Below are 18,563 nucleotides of genomic sequence, written 5' to 3' on the forward strand. Positions count from 1 at the left end.
GGCTTATTTTGGCTTATGAAGCAGCAGTTTAGCATTTATTCGTCATTTGTGCATAATGTACAGATACGGCAGCAGTAAAATTAGATTGCAGCAACTCCGGATGGTGCACATTAGCGCGTAATTAAAAGTTTAATAGGATAAAGAAATAAAGTAATAATAAAACTATAAATAATATACACAACAAGGTCATTACTTTGATAATAAGGATACAAACGACAGTTGACAGTAAACGGCAATAAAGTAGAAGATTTACAACACTATAAAGTTAAAGAAGATAAAAAAAATAATTGCAATAACGAGGAAAAACAAACAAAAATTGCTGCACCAATATTTAGACAGGTTGCACTCACGGCAGGGCATGACACGGGTCCAGGCTAGGCCACACCCACCCCCACAAGCCCCTCCTCGGACACGCCCCTGCTTGTAGGGATTCCCCTCCTTCGCCCCAACGGACGCCTGGACGTACCCGGACCTCGTTTTGGGAACCCCTTCTACAGCTCATCATCACCAGGCAGTAGTGACTTCAGCCTCGGTTGGAGGGGGAGGAGCAGGCTGAGGCTCTGCTTTGCTCCCATGTTGATGTTTGTTGTTTGCGAGGGTGGCAGGCAGAGCTGTTTGTGGATAAGGACACGAGCGCAGGGTTGTCGAGTGGCCTGCCCGCACGCTCACTGGGGAAACCTGCAACTTTTCCTAATGCGAGGCTGAACGGTGACGATTTCTGATGACTACTGGCCGATTTTTGCCATCGTGCCATATGGCTATGAGGTCCTCCTTGGTTCGCGTCGTCCTCGAAGACTGTTTCTGAACGACGGCCGCTCAGGATGCTGGGGCTCGTCTGAGAGCTCCCCGCCGCGCGATCTTTCTCTGGATTTCCCTCCCCGTTTTTTTTTTTCTTATTTTTATTATTATTATTTTTTTAATTAATTTTACCTCAACCCAAGTTCTTTTTCGGCGGCGAAGCAATACCAAGCTCCTTTGTGTTACCATTCAACTTATAAGATGGTGTTCTTCGCTTTGCCCTCGCCTCGCAACAAACCTGGATAAGGGAAGGAGCAGTAGCTGCGTGGCGACACCCCAACACGACGACCAGCGTTGCTCTGCCTCGGCGAGGCAGCGCTGCAGCGGCCGGAGCAGACGCACGCACAGCCGGGAGGGAAAGCCTCGACGCCCGTAACGTTACGTGCTTGACAGCCGGGGGAGCACGCTTCCTCCTAGCCTTCCTTCAGTGGGAAACTGGAAAGTAAAAATACCTCGGTGCTCGCTCGTAGTTGCGTGGGTGAAGCGAGTGGACGCAGGCAGCGAGCCTTTTAATTGCACAAATTGGCCACGGTGCTAACATCAACTTACCAGTTATCTCATCGCCTTGCTAGCCGCGTTAGCTTCGGCGACACTTTACATTCAGCTGCTACGTCGCTTTTTTTTTTTTTTTTTTTTTTTTTTGTCGCTAGCCAGGTTGTATGCTAACAAAGGCGCTACTTAGGTTGTGCTAAGGTATGCGAGAGCTGCCTCTGAAGTTATGTGCTAACTTAGCCAACGTTAACATGCAGATATTTGCAGTTTTCGCCAAGACAATGCGCTACACAACACTTTAGAAAACTAAATAAATGCATTGTGAGCGATAGCACGGGTACTATTAATAACAGGAAGTGTGTATTGCACCGTTCACTTAACTTTTTTTTTCCCACCTACGCTCACCCCAGGATTTTTTTTTCTTTTTTCTGAAAAGTTTTGAGCTCAGTCCGCCGCCTGCTAAAACTTAAACTTATTTTCTTCGCAGAGGGCTCATCGACCCCCCGGGATTTATTTATTCATTCAGCTCTGGGGCAATTTTATTGCGATATTGATGCATCTCGGGGTGTCAGAGTCCATGAGAGAGTGCGAGTACAGTCAAATAAGCACTCGGAGCTCCACACCAATGGAGACCCCTTACAAGAAAAGGAGCTCGAAGAGGAAGTGGGAGGCCTTCCCGGGTCGGAATAAGTTTTACTGTGATGGGAGGATTATGATGGCCAAACAGACGGGGGTTTTCTACCTCACCCTTGTCCTCATCCTACTCACCTGTGGACTTTTCTTCACCTTTGAGTAAGTATTAATCCAAGTGTGTTCAGTCTCCTTTTGTGCTGCTAGATGCTGTTTACTTGTTCAAACTGTGGATTAGGGATTTCATTTCATAAGCTCAGATTTCAGGGGAAGAGTTTGGACACCGGTCAGTTATGTCACCAGCATCACGCTGGGTGGGTGAGATGTCCAGTGCAACCAGGTTGGAGATTTAGACGGAGGCATCCCTGTATTTACAGGAGGAAGATGTATCTATTTAGTGCAGGTGGCTTGGTTTAGGGATCTACAATGTGATTACCATGAAAAGGTGTGGGTTTCCTGTGTGTTAATTTGTTTATGGCTTACACATGTCCTGGCATGATGCATTCCACCTAAAAAGAGGCAGGCAGTGTTCAGCGCGCCATGCTGGTCATGCAATTAGAGGATCGTCCCACTAGAGCAGAGGTCCCGTCCCCAGCATTTTTTTTCTTTTTGCTGACCTGCTTGACACTATTATTGCAGTTCATCGGGTATACTAATAACGATCAAACGAAGTGTAATATCACCGTCCTACTCTAGCTCCAGCTATACAATGACTGAGATGGCTGCTGTAGATTCAAGTTGTGTCTGGATGTCAAACACACTGTGCACATTTTCGTCAGTGAAATATGTAAAAACTTTGCAAATTGTCAATATCACTAAAACAGGGAGGCCTGTACTGTACAAATGTACTGCATGCTTCCAACGTTTGACTTTTGTCTATACATATAATGTTGCAGACATTTAACAGACCATTCAACTTTATTCATTTACAAACTTGGGTAGTCACCCCGGACCTATTTCTTTGTATTTCATGAGTCACCTTAGACCGAAAAGTAATTATAAAACTTAAAAACAGCAAAGCTGGCCAGGTAGTTGCAACAGGCCCAACAGGTTAGCAGGTGAGGACAGTGATGATCCCACTGGCATGTGTCTGTTGTGTTATGGGGCAGCACAGACAGGCCACGTCCTCCATCATCAGTGTAACACACATATGCCCATATAGTCTATAATGTATATTATTTAATGTGCTATTAAAGTAGAAAATGCTTTGCATCGCGGTGCCGGTCCGTGGACCACAGGCCTCCGAGCTGGAATGTTTTTGTGTTGCAAACATTCATTAAACTGAAGATTTCTTCTTGAGCAACGTATTGACTCTTAACCTGCTGCGTAGTTACTGCTCTGCTTAATCTACAGCTGTGTGTTGACATTTAGTGCTTTTATACTGCCAGCGTGGTAACTTAGTAGAGGCACGTTCCACTCTTACGTATGATCAGCTTGACAAACGTGAGTCGGCCACGGGTCAATTGAGCATTGTTCTCTCTTGACATAACCGCTCATAGATAAGACCAGTATGTACAGTGCTTGTCTGCCCACGTGTGCCACTTGCACTCCGTTAATCACAGCTCCACCATCCTCAAAGGAGCTCTCTGTCTTTCTCCCACTGTTAGAACAACATGTAATTAACATAAAGCATGTTCTTCACCACAAGGCCTCAACTAACCCATCTTCGGCTTTACCTCGTCCCAGATGTCCTGAACTGTCCCGCTGTGAATGAAATGCAGGATGGAGCACGTAGACACCAACACTGACCTGCCTGCTGCCAGCCCATTGTCTCTCTACTCATTAGTCCAGAGTAATCACTAGTCATCTATCTTTTTAGAAGCCCAATCTACATGCGCTAGATAAGAATGCTGCTCTGACATGATACACACTGTTCAATTGGAGAGTCTTTATCAGGGTAAAGTGCTTTGCGGCCAGGGAATGCTCATTTGGCAAAATATGACCATCTGTTGATCCGTGCTCCTCATTATCTGCGCTGTAAAGCTAGTCCATGCTTAATGAGACACACTTACTGGCCACTTTATTGTCCCTGTACGGTCTAATGGAAGAAAAAGTGACTGTGTTGTGTTGAACTGTGCATCTATGTAAACATTGTGGTCAAATTCTCAGAGTTAGGCAGCTCAAGCGCAGCAGCGCAACCAACTGCAATCTTGTGAGCATGAAGTATAATTAGAGAAAGATCATTTATAGACTTTTTGAATGTACAATTAATGGTAGAGGAGGACTGAATTTGACCCTTTAGGTGTCAGAGGTATCACCACTGGTCTCATTACAAACAAAAACAACTTAATATTAGGCTTTGAGGATATGTGGCCGCCAATTTCATTAAAAAAAAACATCTTAGTGTATTTACTATATATCTCGTTCCAAACCAGTGCCTTCTGCTTTTTTGTGTGATCTGGTTAGAGCAGTACAGATTCAGCGCTACATGTCTATCAGCAGTGACCTCTGGACCACTTCATCTTTCACTACATTGTCACCTCAGCAAAGATACAGACATAACCCATGACCAAAGGGCAGACTGGTGGGGTGAGGGCATTTCAGGCTAAAACACCCAACTCCCTTCGCTGTGAAACGCCTCCTCCCAAAATGACACGCTGGAGAGCCCGTTTGAACCTGGACGTTCCTCCGCGCCCACGTGTAGGATGCCAGATGCTTCCTGATGATACGTCCGCCCTCCCTTATGGACAGCTCCGTTTCCTACACAGTGACTAATTGGCGAAGCTGGGTTCACTGTACTGTCCTTTGTTTGTTGTGACTACAGGGAGCATTTTTCAGGAACACCATGCAGCCACAAAGCCACTTTTCAGCGAAGCACTGTCCGCCCTGTTCAACTGTCCGTGCCCCAAGGCCGGCCGAGTCCTCCTGACTTTCCCCCCTCGCTCTCTCTCTGTCTGCCCCCGCTCTTCTTCCGTCAGCTGAAAGGAGACATTTATCGGACAGGGCGATAGTCAGCAGACCTGCACATTGGCTTCTGTTGTCATTAACTGTAATGCGTTTCGATTAGTTGTGTTTCCTAACCTCACTCTCCAGTTGTCAGCATAGTGGGGAACAGCTCCCCAGTCTGTCTTTTGATTAGCCGTCGTGTCCCGTTGTGATATTTTAAATTGGGCTGTGCTATGATGATACCCGGTCTCTCTCCCCCTCTCGTGTATATATAAATATATATATGTGTATATATATGTGTGTGTTTGTTTAAAGACGTTATTCACTGGGACAGAGTCAACAGATGGTGACTGTTTAGGCCCAGAGACATGAACAGAACATTTTACCAGAGATCTTGCTACATCTCCGCATTTCTTTTTGATTATTTGCTTTGCGTCTGTCCGAGGGGTGCTCAGCCATGCACAATAAACCCTGTTAGTGACCTGCAGACTTTGGTCTGTTTATTATTCTGTTGCTGGCTCCCCCCAGACGCCCATGTGGACTGTTGTTGCACATGTTGCCTTCTCTCCCTTATGCCTCATAAAAGTTCACTCGGACAGATGTTTGAAGGGGTTACTCTGAAGCTCAGTTTTGGGCCGAGAGAGAGAGACGTGTCACGCTGGCTTTTTAACGTTTGAGTCGGACGGAACCACAAGATGTGATTCACTGCTCATTACGTCCAGGTCATTACATCCTGGTCTGGGCTGCGATAACGAGCAGTGGTTTTATATGTGTTGCTGTGGATTACTAGATAACCTCTACAGAGATTAAATAAAATGTCTGCATTTATATACTTCTTTTATGCAGAGTTCTTGAAATGAGTCACTGAGGATGACATTCGCACACATGCTCATACATCGATGGCAGCTTGTCTGAACATTGTTAGCAATTTAGGGTTCAATGTCATGTCCACAGACACTTGTCTGTGTCAGTAAGGAAGGAAGGAAGGAAGGAAGGAAGGGAGGAAGCTGTAAACCCAGTAGTTACTGGTTTATGTTACATTTTGACTTATAGCCACTCACACCAGTGTTCCACTAGTATTCATAATCATAGCTTAATTAGAAAACAAAATGCAACTACCTTCATCGCAATAGATTTGCACAAACCTGACATAAACTCAGTCAAATTGTGAGGGCTACTTCAAACTTTTTCACAGTTAATTCAGCAGAAGAAGAAAACCACCATGAATTCTTCATCCAGTCCTCAACACAGGGTGAAGAGAGATATACTATTTTAATGATTTTTTGTAAGACTGTCTAGTTCCTTTAATGTAACGACGTTGATTTGTTCATGTATTGCCGTAAACCGAATATCTTTGGCAGTTACATTTATGACTTTTTGGATTTATTTTACAGACAGATATGAATTTAAAGAAAGCCATCGTCAGTCATAGTCTCACATAAAAGCATAACATTATTCCTTCAGGTTAAAAAAAAAACTTTATTGGTCATTTGAATGTAGCCAGTACAACAGCATTTCATACTTGGATATAGGAAAGTGAAACTTAAGTACCTTATCATTAGGGAAACACACCAGCCGCTGTAACCTACTAGCTTCACTAGGGATCATTTAATTAATTGAGATCTCTGAGGAATCTGTTAACCTAAAGCTTAAAGTCGGCGTAGGATCATTTGTGCGTTCTTGTTCTACCCACATTGATGTTGGATTCATTCCATTTCCAAGGGCAGGAACTGGTTAGAGCAGTTGCTGCCTTGATCACTTTTTGGATGTTTGACTTCACCTAGACGGCTCATTAAAAATCATTACTCTTTAAACATTTCTTTCTTGCAGTCTTATGCTTCTGCACTGCAACTGTTTTTAACGTGAGGTGAGGACATTGCGCACAGAGCTTACAGTTAGTGAATGCTTAGATTAGGCTCAGTCAGTGGGCAGGAGAACGAGGCAGCACATCTACTCTGGATAGTCACGTTTAGACAACTTCTCGTTTTGAATATTCTGGAAAGGTTTAGCCTTTAATTCTCCTGCATGCTTAGTCCCATCTATTTTATATCCTTAAGTAAAGCCTGTAACTGTTTTATTTATGGTGCTTTTTTATGGTGCTATGGTTTCCAGCATTACACTATTTGGGATTGGATGCTGTCTGACAGCCCGAGGAGGAAAGGAGAAACAGTTCAGGACAATGTTAACTCTTTGCGTCAAGTTATTTATACAACAATAGGATTTTGATGATTACTAGTTGTTTTCCCAGTGCAGCCTCTTTTAAGGTGTAGCACAGTTATTTTCTTTTCACACCCGTTTTACCAATGTCCTAGTTTGAACCTGTATGAGTCACGTTTTTGGACAACACAGTGAGCGGCTACCTGCATATGTACTGGTTTGATCAGCACATTATGGCCCTTTTATGAACATTTTTAAATATGTGTTTTTTTTAAAGACTTTGCTGTAAATGAAGGACGATTGTTTATATCCACCAACAGGTAATCGTCAGCAGCTCAGATGCTTTGAGGGTTTAAAGGTTTGTTCCAGTGCGTCCCACAGATACTTGATCAGTTTGAGATCTAGTGAATTTCGATGCCAGGTCGACACCCTGCCCGGTTCTTCATGTTTTCTTTGAGTTGTTTCGACAGTGTTTTTGTGTGTGTGTGTGTGTGTGTGTGTCAGGCTGCATCCTGCTGGGGATGGCTGCTGCCACTAAGGAGTGTCATTGCTATGGGGATGGAGGTGTCTGGTCTGGTCTAGGTGGGTGGTAACATCCACATGAGTGACAGGTGCGAGCGTTTCGCAGCAGAACATTGAGTTGTCACAGCATGATCAGTGTTATTTATTTCTCTTGTCAGTGATCATAATCTTATTCCTGGCTGGTGTGTATTGCAACACAATAAAGCGTTCAAACTGAAAAATATTTTTAGTAAAGCAGCCAGTTATGAAAACTGTATAGACTGTGGTTAAGAATAAGGAAGGTATCTCTTCCTGTGAAAACCTTTTAGCAAACCTTTAAACACAACAACATATTTTCACTGTCCAGTTACTAAAAACTCAGTGAAATAATTGAAACTCTTCCCTTCTTGCGCAACATTGGTTCCAAATAGTACAGAATAGTAAATGTTTGCCGAATGCTGGGCCAAAATAAGTCAGCTTTCAGAGTGTCATAAGGCAAACTATTGTGAAACAGTCACACCCATTGTGGACACGGTTTCCCAAGGCAAGAAATTCCTCTCAAGCCAAGCTGTCAAATAACCACTTGGCACACAACAGCTCCTAGTCTAGTGTTCAACTTGCTGATTTACTCAGCTGAAAAACAGAAATAGATGGGTTCACACATAAGTACAAAGAGCACGCTGTAGTTTTGATAAACACAGGTCTTAGACAGTGGCTTTTTTGTGTGTGTGTGATTCCTCTCCCTGGCTAACTTGAAGCCTTTGATGAAGCCTGTGTCCTCTCTTTGTTATGGAGCTTTTCTGGGCTAGCGTATCCAGCGCCCGTGCCAGAGGTAATTGAGTACATGACACATGTTCAAAGGTTATGCTTACAGATGGATTTGGAGTGTTCTCAAAAGTGTGAATGGTCATTGCTGTGCCAAGCGCTATTGACATCTGTCTGAAATGCGGCCGAGAAATCGTGAGTTCACGAAGCAGTCGAGGCAAAAATATAACTATTTACAATAACGTGTCATGTTCAGTTGTTTCATTGACGAATGACTTAGCCTACAGCTAAGAGGAGGCGCGTGTTCTGCCCTTGACTGCCACCAAAATGTAATAAAAGGGAAAGCTGACAAAGCCTTGCATCTAAGTAGTCTACATGAGTAATGAGACTTTAGACTGAAAGGCCACGAAGCTAAGTGCTTCAGATGCATTTTTAACACAACATTAAGCACATTTTAAACACGCATTCGGTGCTGCATCACTTTTGAGAGTAGTTTTTGGCTAAGCTGTACTTCTTCTCAGGCAAACAGTGAGGAAAACTGCAGGTGCAGATACTGCTTATGGAGGAGGGTAGCTTGTCTGTGTTTTTCTGATGTTTGCAGATCATAGGTTATTGGTTGCCTTCGAAGCTACGTGACTGAAGAACAAAGCAAATGGCAGTGTGGTTTATCTCAGGTGACACTGAAAGAACAGCTAGTGAACAGTACTGAGGGAAGCGAGTGTCACGTGACGACATCAAGCTGAGATGAAAGTCCACCGAGCTTAACTCCCGGCTGAGTTTTGAAAAACTGGTTGGCATCATAAGAGGATTTAATGGGAAATGTGATAACGGTAATCTGGATTAGATTATTGTTGAGATTAGGGAACCCTTTGAGAGACAAGTGAGTCTGAAAACCTCAGGAGACCCCGTTGAGGTAGAACGATTACCTTTGCTATTCTGTGCAAATACGCGATGAATGCATCATAATATTACTCCGAGGACAGTAGCTGAAAAACAACTATAATTTAGATGAGCGGCAGATTTTATGTTAAACTTCAATGCTCTTCTTTGTTCTCTGATGAACCTATACGAAATCATGCATCATACAGTTGATGCATATTTGTATATACATTTAAAAATTCGGCGTATTCCGTCTTTTCTTGGATTTTTTTGTTGGATATTTGATGCTTTTAGCCAGATTTTGTTCCTTTCTGTGCTTGCTCTGTGAGAAATCTAAATAAACAAGAGGCCTAAACATAAGGGGCCTGATTGACACTAATTAACATGCATTGTTCTCTTCCAAGAAGCTGAAAGCTGAAAGGTACGCAGCTTGAATCTAAATCTAAGCTATCATTTCATACTGTGATCTTTGGGTTTTTATAAAGGCTTTGATTTAAATGACATTAGATGGTGGGGGTTGTCTTATTGGAGCATTTGTCTTTTTATGTGGTAGATTTGGATCAAGTTTAGCTTTGTAGAATTTGGAGGCAATTCCAATAGAAAATACATTTAATGCATGTAACAAAAAAACATAAAACCTAAATCCTTGTTCGTGTGAGAGAGACAGACTCAGGACCATGAAAACTGAAAATCTAGCGTTCTTCCTTCCTCCTTCACAGCTGCAGCGTAGAGGAGTGTTATTCAAAGCATTATTCAGACACACACCGCTTATTGTCGACGTTTAATAAACTCGACTGACACAGACCCCAGTGCTCTAGACTGTGGTCTAATGCTCTAAAAAAATCAAAGGACTTCAAGGAAATATCTCTTAACAACGAACAATGTGAAATCTAAAGGCCGACGTCTGGAGTATATTTATTTTATAGTAGAGCAAGGCAGAAGATTGAATGATCTGTTCCCACGGGGGAATTTCTGCAGAGACTTATTCTGTAAGATCTTGCATATATATATATATATATATATATATATAAAATAATTCTGCTTCAAGTCTATTATTTACATGAAGACGTTACATAGAGTATAGAATGAAAAAAAGATGTTGCTCATGGGATGCATGAGGAGGAATACACATGCCATGCTGCTTAGTGCTGTCTGAATGCTGGTTGCAAAAATATCTCATAGGTAATGTTTACCCTGGGAATTACCTGTCAATGTTTTTTATTGCCATCAAATATTTTTACAATCAATCAATTGTGTACCCGTACAAATAGGGAACATTTTGTGAGTAGTTATCAGTACGACCTGTCAAAGAGTAATCGTCTCTAACCTTGGCTATGAAATCCATGTTTGTATATTTGACTTTGGTAAAAAGCAGCAGTAGTTGAATTGCTTTGGCTGATCAACAGGTCCATATTTGTAAGGTTGTTTCTCCAGTAATATCAGTTAAAAAATGTCTTGATAATCATTTCTAGCGAGTTTATTTTGATATCTTCTACTTCTGTTTTCTAGTTTAAAATGATTGCAGACTCCACAGAGGACATTGGAGGTGACTCAACTTTGTGAAACAAAGCGAGTTTCAGGAACATATATTTACAGAATGTCTTCCTGTGCCATGTGACATGAGTCATGTCATCAGTCAAAAAAATGTCAAACATATGACTGGATCTAAAGACTTACGATTAGGATCTGTAAATATCACACACCAAATGATTTAATCTGACGACCTTTAGCACCTACGGACTGAAAACAGACTTTAGTGCAACTCAGTGCCTTTCGTCATTAACCCAGATCTCCTGTGTCAGTCTTGACCCTATTTCTGGATCGTGTCCAGCCGTAGTTAATTCTTCGTCCTTATCAACCAAATGGTTTGTTGAGACGTTCAAAAGGATTGTAATGACTGTCATCAGGCCGTCTCTATCTTAGTAAACGCCTGTTTCTTTTTTCTTTTTTCCTTCCTTCGAGGCTTCGGCTCGTTCATGTGGCTGTTTCCAGGGTAACCACATTCCTGTTCGAAATTTACCATGTCTGACATTGGATACTGTCCGTCTCCATGGCAACAGAGCCCCTAAAGTCCCAGTTAAATATATGATTTTCTATCAGAGAATTGAAGATGTAACTTCTCCTTCAGACCTCGTCTTTGCGGTGCCTAAAAAGACAGAAGAAGGAGGGAGTTGTTGAAATCGCTCACAGGCTTTACCGCCTGTGTTCAGTCATTGATAAAGATTGATTTTTTTGGGACGTTTTCTTCGGGGGGAACTTATGCCATACCAGGAAAGACATTGCTTACCTGCTGCAGGTCCACGTGTCGTTATTGATCCGTGTCCATAGGGGAGGTGGGCTTAATGTTGCATCTACCCGCCCTCTAATGGCTCCGGTGTTCAATCTCTGTCCGATTCCACCGACTTGTCACTTTATATCACACATGGCTGCTTTTTCATTATGTTCCTGATGTCTGACACATTGAGACACAGCTCCAGAGGATAGAGGCAGCGGTTCGCCCCGTCTCCTCAGCCCTTTCTGTCACCCTTTGCCAGCTGACAGGTTTTGAAATACAATAATGTTTTCATTGGAAGAGTGCGCAAATCTGCCATTTTCAAGTGTTTCCTGCAGGACAAGTGTACACACAGATCTGCAGTTTAGTTTTTCTTTTTTAAACAACGATTCGATGTTCGAGTGATTACTTCAAAGCCATTCAGATCTCGGCTTTGTGTTAATTGTTACAGACGTGGCATTCTCACCCAAGGTCTGCCAAGCTTTTTACAGCTGTAGTCGTTTCCCATTAGCGCCTCTAATTATTGGATTCATTAATGTGATGTGTGACCAATCACACTGAATAGAGGCCAGATTGAATGGTTAGATAAAAAGATGCCGGGTACTCGAAACTGTCTGCTTTCCTGGGCCAGATATAGACAATGGCAGTCTGTGGATGTAGCCTCCTGTGTGCTGTCCTCGTTATGAATGGTTCAGATCAATTTGTGACCTATACCATCCTCATCCCATTGTTTTGTTAAAAATCTTCAATGTCGCTGTAACAACAAAAGAGCGTATTTACTTAGTCCATTGCAGATGGAGTTCTTTAATTGAAATGTTCTCAAATCCTGCGTCCTAAAGTTGATATTTGCATTTTTAACTGACAGCTGGGTAAGCTATGCTCACTATGTGATGATGGGACATTTCTGAAGTCTTCGACAAGAAACAAAGGACAGAGCTCCTTCCCTGCATGACTGGAGTAGTCCTTTCTCTTCTGCATTAGTCCTCTCACCACTGGTCTCTTGTTACTTTATTCCTATCTTGCAAACTTGTTTTTTTATTTTTGAGAGAGAGAGAGAATGTGATTTGTTTCCTTCTTTGTCAGTGGAGAAAGATGGTTCTTCATGAGGTATATCTCAGTGCTAACTGTCTCACTTCATTATACATGCAGCACATCTAGAAATGTGCTCAAGTGGCTAAAACCGAAAAGTCTAAGAAACTGTAACAAAAGAAGCCGTTAACACTGGGGTCAAAAGTGCAAGAATCCACACAGAGGGAGACGTCTGTCTGCAGTGAACAGTGACTCTAATCAAAATGCAGTTTCATTCATCACTTTAGAACGCAGTATATCAGATGAAGAGATGGTGAACATGTGTGGATAACACCCCCAAAACCTTGTTTACATAACCAAGACAATGCTGTGGCAACAGTGATATGCAAAGATAATGAGATTCATGACTTGAGTCTTGCAGTTTGATATGATTGTGGAAACAAAAAGCAGCCCAGTAGATTTATGCGGCTTATCATGTTGGCAGTGAAGGCTTTTTCAGATTTAGAAGATTATAAGCACAACGATGGGCTGCAGCCGTTGCCCCTGTATAAGATGACTGTTACCACAGCATCCGTCACTGTATCTAGGGATGGTGTTTCCTCACTCTGTCCTATTCAGCAGCAGGAGACTGGAGAAGAGTCAGGCGGTATAAAGTGTAATGGATGTAAAATCAAAGCCTGTATCGTCGGTATTGTAGTGTAGTGACTCTGGAAACTCCTGGCAAGTTTTTCACTGGAGAAATGTTTTGCTATGCAGTGTTGTCCTGCCTTCAGCCTCCTGCCGATGTCCCAGACAACCCAGCGATTTTTGCTTAGTTCAGTCTCCCTCCAGATGTAGGGAGCAGCAGGACTGGCCACTGTCCAATCACACAGGGACTCACAGCTCAACTCACAGCTCAGTCTTTAAACTTTGTTTACAGATAAGTGTACTTGCTATTTGTCTGAATATATATATATATATTTATGTCATCATGCTATAATTAACAGACATGCTGAATAGATAGGCCAGGTGTTATATGACAGTGCCTGAGTGCGGCTCGTTGGCTGTGGTGTTATGTTGGCCGACCTTCTCTAGAGTGAAGGGCGATCATCCTCCAGCAGGAAAAGTAAAAGCAGAGTGTGTTCAGAAGTACTCGCACGGATCAGCTAATCCAAGTAAATGGTTCTGGTTGAACTCTGCATTCACTCGAACTACTATCGTTGGTCGAGCCCAACCGGGGAAGCCTAAATATAGTTTGGCTGGGTTCATCAGATTAACTGGTGTTGGCACAAGGCAGCGGATGTAACTGCCCTCCCAAGGTGTGACCATCTGAGGGCTGGCAGGATGGTGTGATACTGATATAATGTCCATCAGTGAAAGGAGGAAAAAAAAAGATGCGCATACTTTGTTTGACGTTTTATGTATATTATGTAACATGAGGAACATTGTTCCTATTTGTTTTAAGGAAAAATGGTGATATTTACAGAATCATGCATTTGACATTTTATTTAAAAAGGTGAGAAAAAATAACCAGGTCCTTTACTTCTTTGTTTTTTGTTTTGAGCTCCTATTTGCATTCCTCAACAGCATTCTTCAAACCATATGGTTACCACATGTTCGTTAGCAGGCTTTGTCCAGAGCAGCTCCTCTTTGCCGACCCCAAATCCAATCTAATAGACCGCAGGCCAACAAATGAAATAGGATGCAGTGGCCTGTGCTCCACCCCTGTTGGAATAAATGTGATTACTGTAATAACCACCTGCACCATTGGACGTTTAATGGGATTATATGAAATTGTCTCATTAGAGCAGATTACAACGCAGGGGACTGACCCTTGTGCGTGTGTCTGTCTGTTAAGTGGTTATATCCACTTACTGAACATTAAGCAGCAGATCATGGGTATTACCATTTCCTAAACTTCAGGGCTTGTTTCATCTGGCGTCCGGTGTGTTTGCCCAGGCTCTGTGTTGTGTATTAATGTGTAACAGACAATATTAATGTTTAATACATAATAATCGTTAACCAGGACACCTTCACCTGAAGCAATAAACAGGTGTTTTTTTTTTGAAAACCAAAGACTTGGGCTGTTTGAAAGGACAAAACCATTTTTGTTTGGTTGTTGCTTATTCATCTTTTTTCACGTCACCTCTTCCTGTTCTACCAGTTGTCCGTTCCTGGCGCTCCAGCTGACTCCGGTCATCCCAGTTATAGGAGGTGTGCTGTTTCTGTTTGTACTGGGGACACTTCTGAGAACCAGCTTCAGTGACCCTGGGGTGCTGCCCAGGGCCACCCCAGATGAGGCAGCTGACCTGGAGAGGCAAATAGGTAAGAAACACTGCATTCAGTTCTTAAAAATATCAAACATGAGCGTGAAAACCTGTCTACATCTGAAACAAAGATGAATGTATTTCATCACTCATCCAAGTGGCTTCTTCAGTTCTAACTAGTGCTTTGAACTTTAGCTCCTCTGCTTTTCTCTTGCATTTTTTTCTTCACTCCACCTTTATTTCGTTCACTTTGTACTCTTCGATATGTTCTCTAGTTGTGCAAGTGTACATTTTATTTTCTGTATGATCAAGAGGTACGTTTTTTGGCATGCTGTCTGTAAACCATGCATCACACGGCTGACTCCATCTATAAAATGCTGTATGCCTGATTCCAGTGAAGCTATGGCTTGTGTCTTGTCAACCTTGTAGCCAAATAATCTGGCTAGTGTCTTCATCTGCATACCCATAGGAACTGGGATCAATCCACTGACTTTAAAGGCTGTTTGTATTTAGGCTGCCCTAATGCATTTGTGCCGCTTAAACCAACCTCTTAAACCTTTAATCTGTTTATTTGACTACAGCGTGTCCAAGAGCTGCCAATGTGATTTATCACTCGGTCATAAATTGCCTTTTGATAACTTCTGAATCTAATTTAGGATGTGAAAGGTAAAACTGACGGTGCATTAGGAAGCCCTTATGAGGTAACTGAATTACCAGCAGCGTACCACCAACAATAGCTTCATGAGTCAGAACCAGACATGACTAGTTTGTGATGTGGATTAATTCAGTTTGTGGCTTTTTCACTGATGGCATTTCTCTCCATCGTACTATTTTTATGCCTTTGTGCGGGCAGTGTATGTCATTCAACCCTCACCTGTCCCATCCTTGAGAACACATTTGAAATCTCAGGAATGTCTCTTTGTGTGGGCGCATATTAATATACAGAAGTGAGAAGAAGCTTCTCCAGAATAAAAACAGGCTAAAGTCTAGTTGTTGCTAACCACTTTCTCCAGGGGTTCGTTATCTGTCTATACTATGATGATCCACATTCTATGTTTCAGTGCTGTGTCTCATCAGTCATGTCTCGTGGTTTGGGGATTTAACACACTTCCACAGTGACTCCACTTTCACTGCAGTTCTTCATAAATGTTGATGTGTAAAAACAGTGTCAACCATGGAGAAACGAAAACAGTTGCTTCCGCAGCTTCCTTTTCCCAGCCGTGCTCCCTTTCCGTGCTTCAGGCCACTAGGGTCTCATTAAAAAAAAACTCTGGACTGACTTAATTAATCTCATTAGGAGATTTAAAAGCTTTTGAAGAGAAGGTGCAGCACAGAGAGCTTGGAGCCGCGGCTTGAAACGACACGGTGCCAAATACCGTGTTATATTGCCTTACAGTTTATCAGAGGATAAACAAATTAAAGGCTAAAATATGAACGATATTGACCTAAATACCACATGTCCCCCACCCTGCAAAATTAGCTTTCATGGTGTGCATTTCCAAGTGTAGCAGTTGGCAGTTTCAAGACTGGAGTCTCTCGTTGTAATGCACAGATGGTAGAATGATGGAATGAATTAAGCATTTCCCAGAAGATAGTTCTGTTGCTTATTTGTTCTGTCAATCCGATCTGTTGTAAACATTTTTCTTACCAGCTTAGTTGCAGGGGGAAAAAAAACTTGCGACAACTTTATAGTGGAGTCCTATCACTAACACATGGATTCAGACGGTTTTTACGCAAGTGCTGCTGAACTCGACTGAGGTTAACATTAAACAATGGTTAGACTGACTATCCCTTAGTCATTCCCCAAGTTTTACATTTCTCTGTTGTTCCACTAAATGCGTTAAACTTGTGTTAAATGTAGCAAAGTTATAAACTGCAGTGCTCTAAAGTCTGTGTTGTTTATTCCTGAATCATCCACGTCCATTCTCATGCTTGGCAGTATAATAATAAACTGCTTTAGTGTTGGTGCCATTATGTGTCCTATTATCTTCCATTTGAAAGAACCTACCTTCTAATTGCACAAAGATCACACAACACACAACACATAAATACCTCACAGCTATAGAGGTAAACGTCGCTGCCTTTTCCCACCGCTAGTAAAAAGTTAGACAAATGCATTCCTTTGGTGTTTCTTTCTGTTTTCCCCCCTTTTATTTGTTGCATAATGCCTTTGCTCACACTTCAAATGACTTTTTCCATTCGATGATTTTCCTCTTCCCTTCGGTTGCTTTGTTCAGACTCGGGCTGCGCTGTTTGGTTGTAGAAATGCCGTGGCAGCTTGTTATGCATGACATTAGTAGCACATCTGTTAGCGCTTGACTCTATCATCCAAGCCCATCCCAAGTCCAAACAACAAGCAGCCCTGCAGTGTCTTCCAGAGAACAACACTTACGACTGTCTCATCCCACGTCTGTTGTTGCCACTTGTATTTTCATTTTGACCATTTGTCTCAAAGTTGTGATTACTACGCACAACTTCAGTACATTTGTTTGTTATTGTTTCAGTGTGTTCGCACATGCATGTTTTTTTTTTCTTTCATTCCCTCCTCTCTTACAACATGACTCATTCCTAGCAACTTTTTTTTTAATCTCCAGACAGGCAGCTCTCATCCATTTTATTACTTTGTCCTTATGTAACTGTACAGACACTCATAATAACAAAGCAGCTGACAGGCTTAGCGATCATGGCTAAATTTTCACATGTCACCGTGGTCATAATTTAATGTCTCCTTTCCTCCCAAGGCCTTTTGCTTTTTTTTTTTTTTGTTGATTTCAGTTAAATGATATTTTACATTCGTTGGGTGTGTATGTAATGTATATTATATCAATCAAATGCATGGAGCACAGAACATCGCTGAATCCTCCAGCCACTTTTATCCCAAGAGGTTTTGCAAGTCACCAGCAGCCTCATAAATACATGATGATGTTTTCAGATCTAAGTGCTACCAGGCTCAAGTTCACCACAAATCGTATTGATCTGTTGACTCAACAGAGGAAGACCTAATGTCTGTACGATATGAGACATCAAGGTGTCTTCTTCCCTGTATTTCAAAAGGGAAATCTGATCGCTCGATCTCTGCTGGCATTATCGTGAGCAGTTACCTCTGCTGTCGGTCTTAAGCTTTAGACTTTAGGTTGGAGTGGATGGTCTCAAGTATAGCAAAAAACTAAATCAAATCTTCAAACGTGTCATGTTTGCGCCAGTAAATATGTGAGAAACGCATTAGACGTCAGACTCGCAGGCGTCGTCCCCACTCGTGAGCTGTGCTGCAGCAGAAGAAACATGTACACTTATTAGGGATTGGATGAAAGTGTCTGCGGCAAAGGATGCACAGGCTGTTGTTTATCTCTGCTTGAAATGGAGACAAGAGTTGACTTCTTTTCGTTGTGCCCCGTTTGATTTTTTATGCATGTCTGCCTGCCTGCCCAATATGTCAGGACTAGACAGGCTGGCATCAGTTCAGCTACCACATGCCAAATCCAAAAGACTCTCCGAAGCATTAATCAGAGAGAAAGATGGTCAGATCTGCCTGTTTCCTAGCTTTCCTCCTAATATGGCCCAAGCTAGCTGGTGAAAGTCAGGACAGCCGGGCTGTTTTTTTTTTTTTTTTCTAATGCTGCCAGCCAGACTCAAGGCCTGCAGGGAAATAGATTTTAGAAGGCTCAAAGCTTGAACTGCTGGAGGGAGGGTATGCACAACAGTAGGGGATGCAATGACATTTATGCTTTGCATGAGTGCAGTGGTGTGAAATATTATTTCTTTATTTTTTTGTTGTGCTTATGTCTGCCTGTGTGATAGTTTCAAAAGGCATTCACATTTATTTTCAATACATTTTCTAAAAACACGTGTTTGCTTTGTCATCGCGGATGTAGATTGTTCATTTGAAATTAAATTGCAAACGAATACAA

General features: G+C 42.2%; 1 protein-coding gene across 3 annotated transcripts in view; it reads left to right on the forward strand.

Moving 5' to 3' along the window:
• zdhhc14 (zinc finger DHHC-type palmitoyltransferase 14) overlaps positions 1-18,563 on the forward strand; it is a 40,467-nt gene continuing 21,904 nt past the window's right edge. For 2 of the 3 annotated variants that reach the window (XM_047610893.1, XM_047610894.1), the window contains exons 1-2: positions 418-2,082; positions 14,553-14,713. In XM_047610893.1, the coding sequence (XP_047466849.1) occupies positions 1,844-2,082; positions 14,553-14,713 (400 nt within the window). In that variant the 5' untranslated portion in view covers positions 418-1,843. Of the gene's footprint in view, positions 2,083-14,552; positions 14,714-18,563 lie in introns of all 3 variants that reach the window. The other variant, XM_047610895.1, reaches the window with a different exon arrangement.

Source organism: Mugil cephalus, chromosome 17, assembly GCF_022458985.1.
Source record: "Mugil cephalus isolate CIBA_MC_2020 chromosome 17, CIBA_Mcephalus_1.1, whole genome shotgun sequence".
NCBI classification, from domain to species: Eukaryota; Metazoa; Chordata; class Actinopteri; order Mugiliformes; family Mugilidae; genus Mugil; species Mugil cephalus.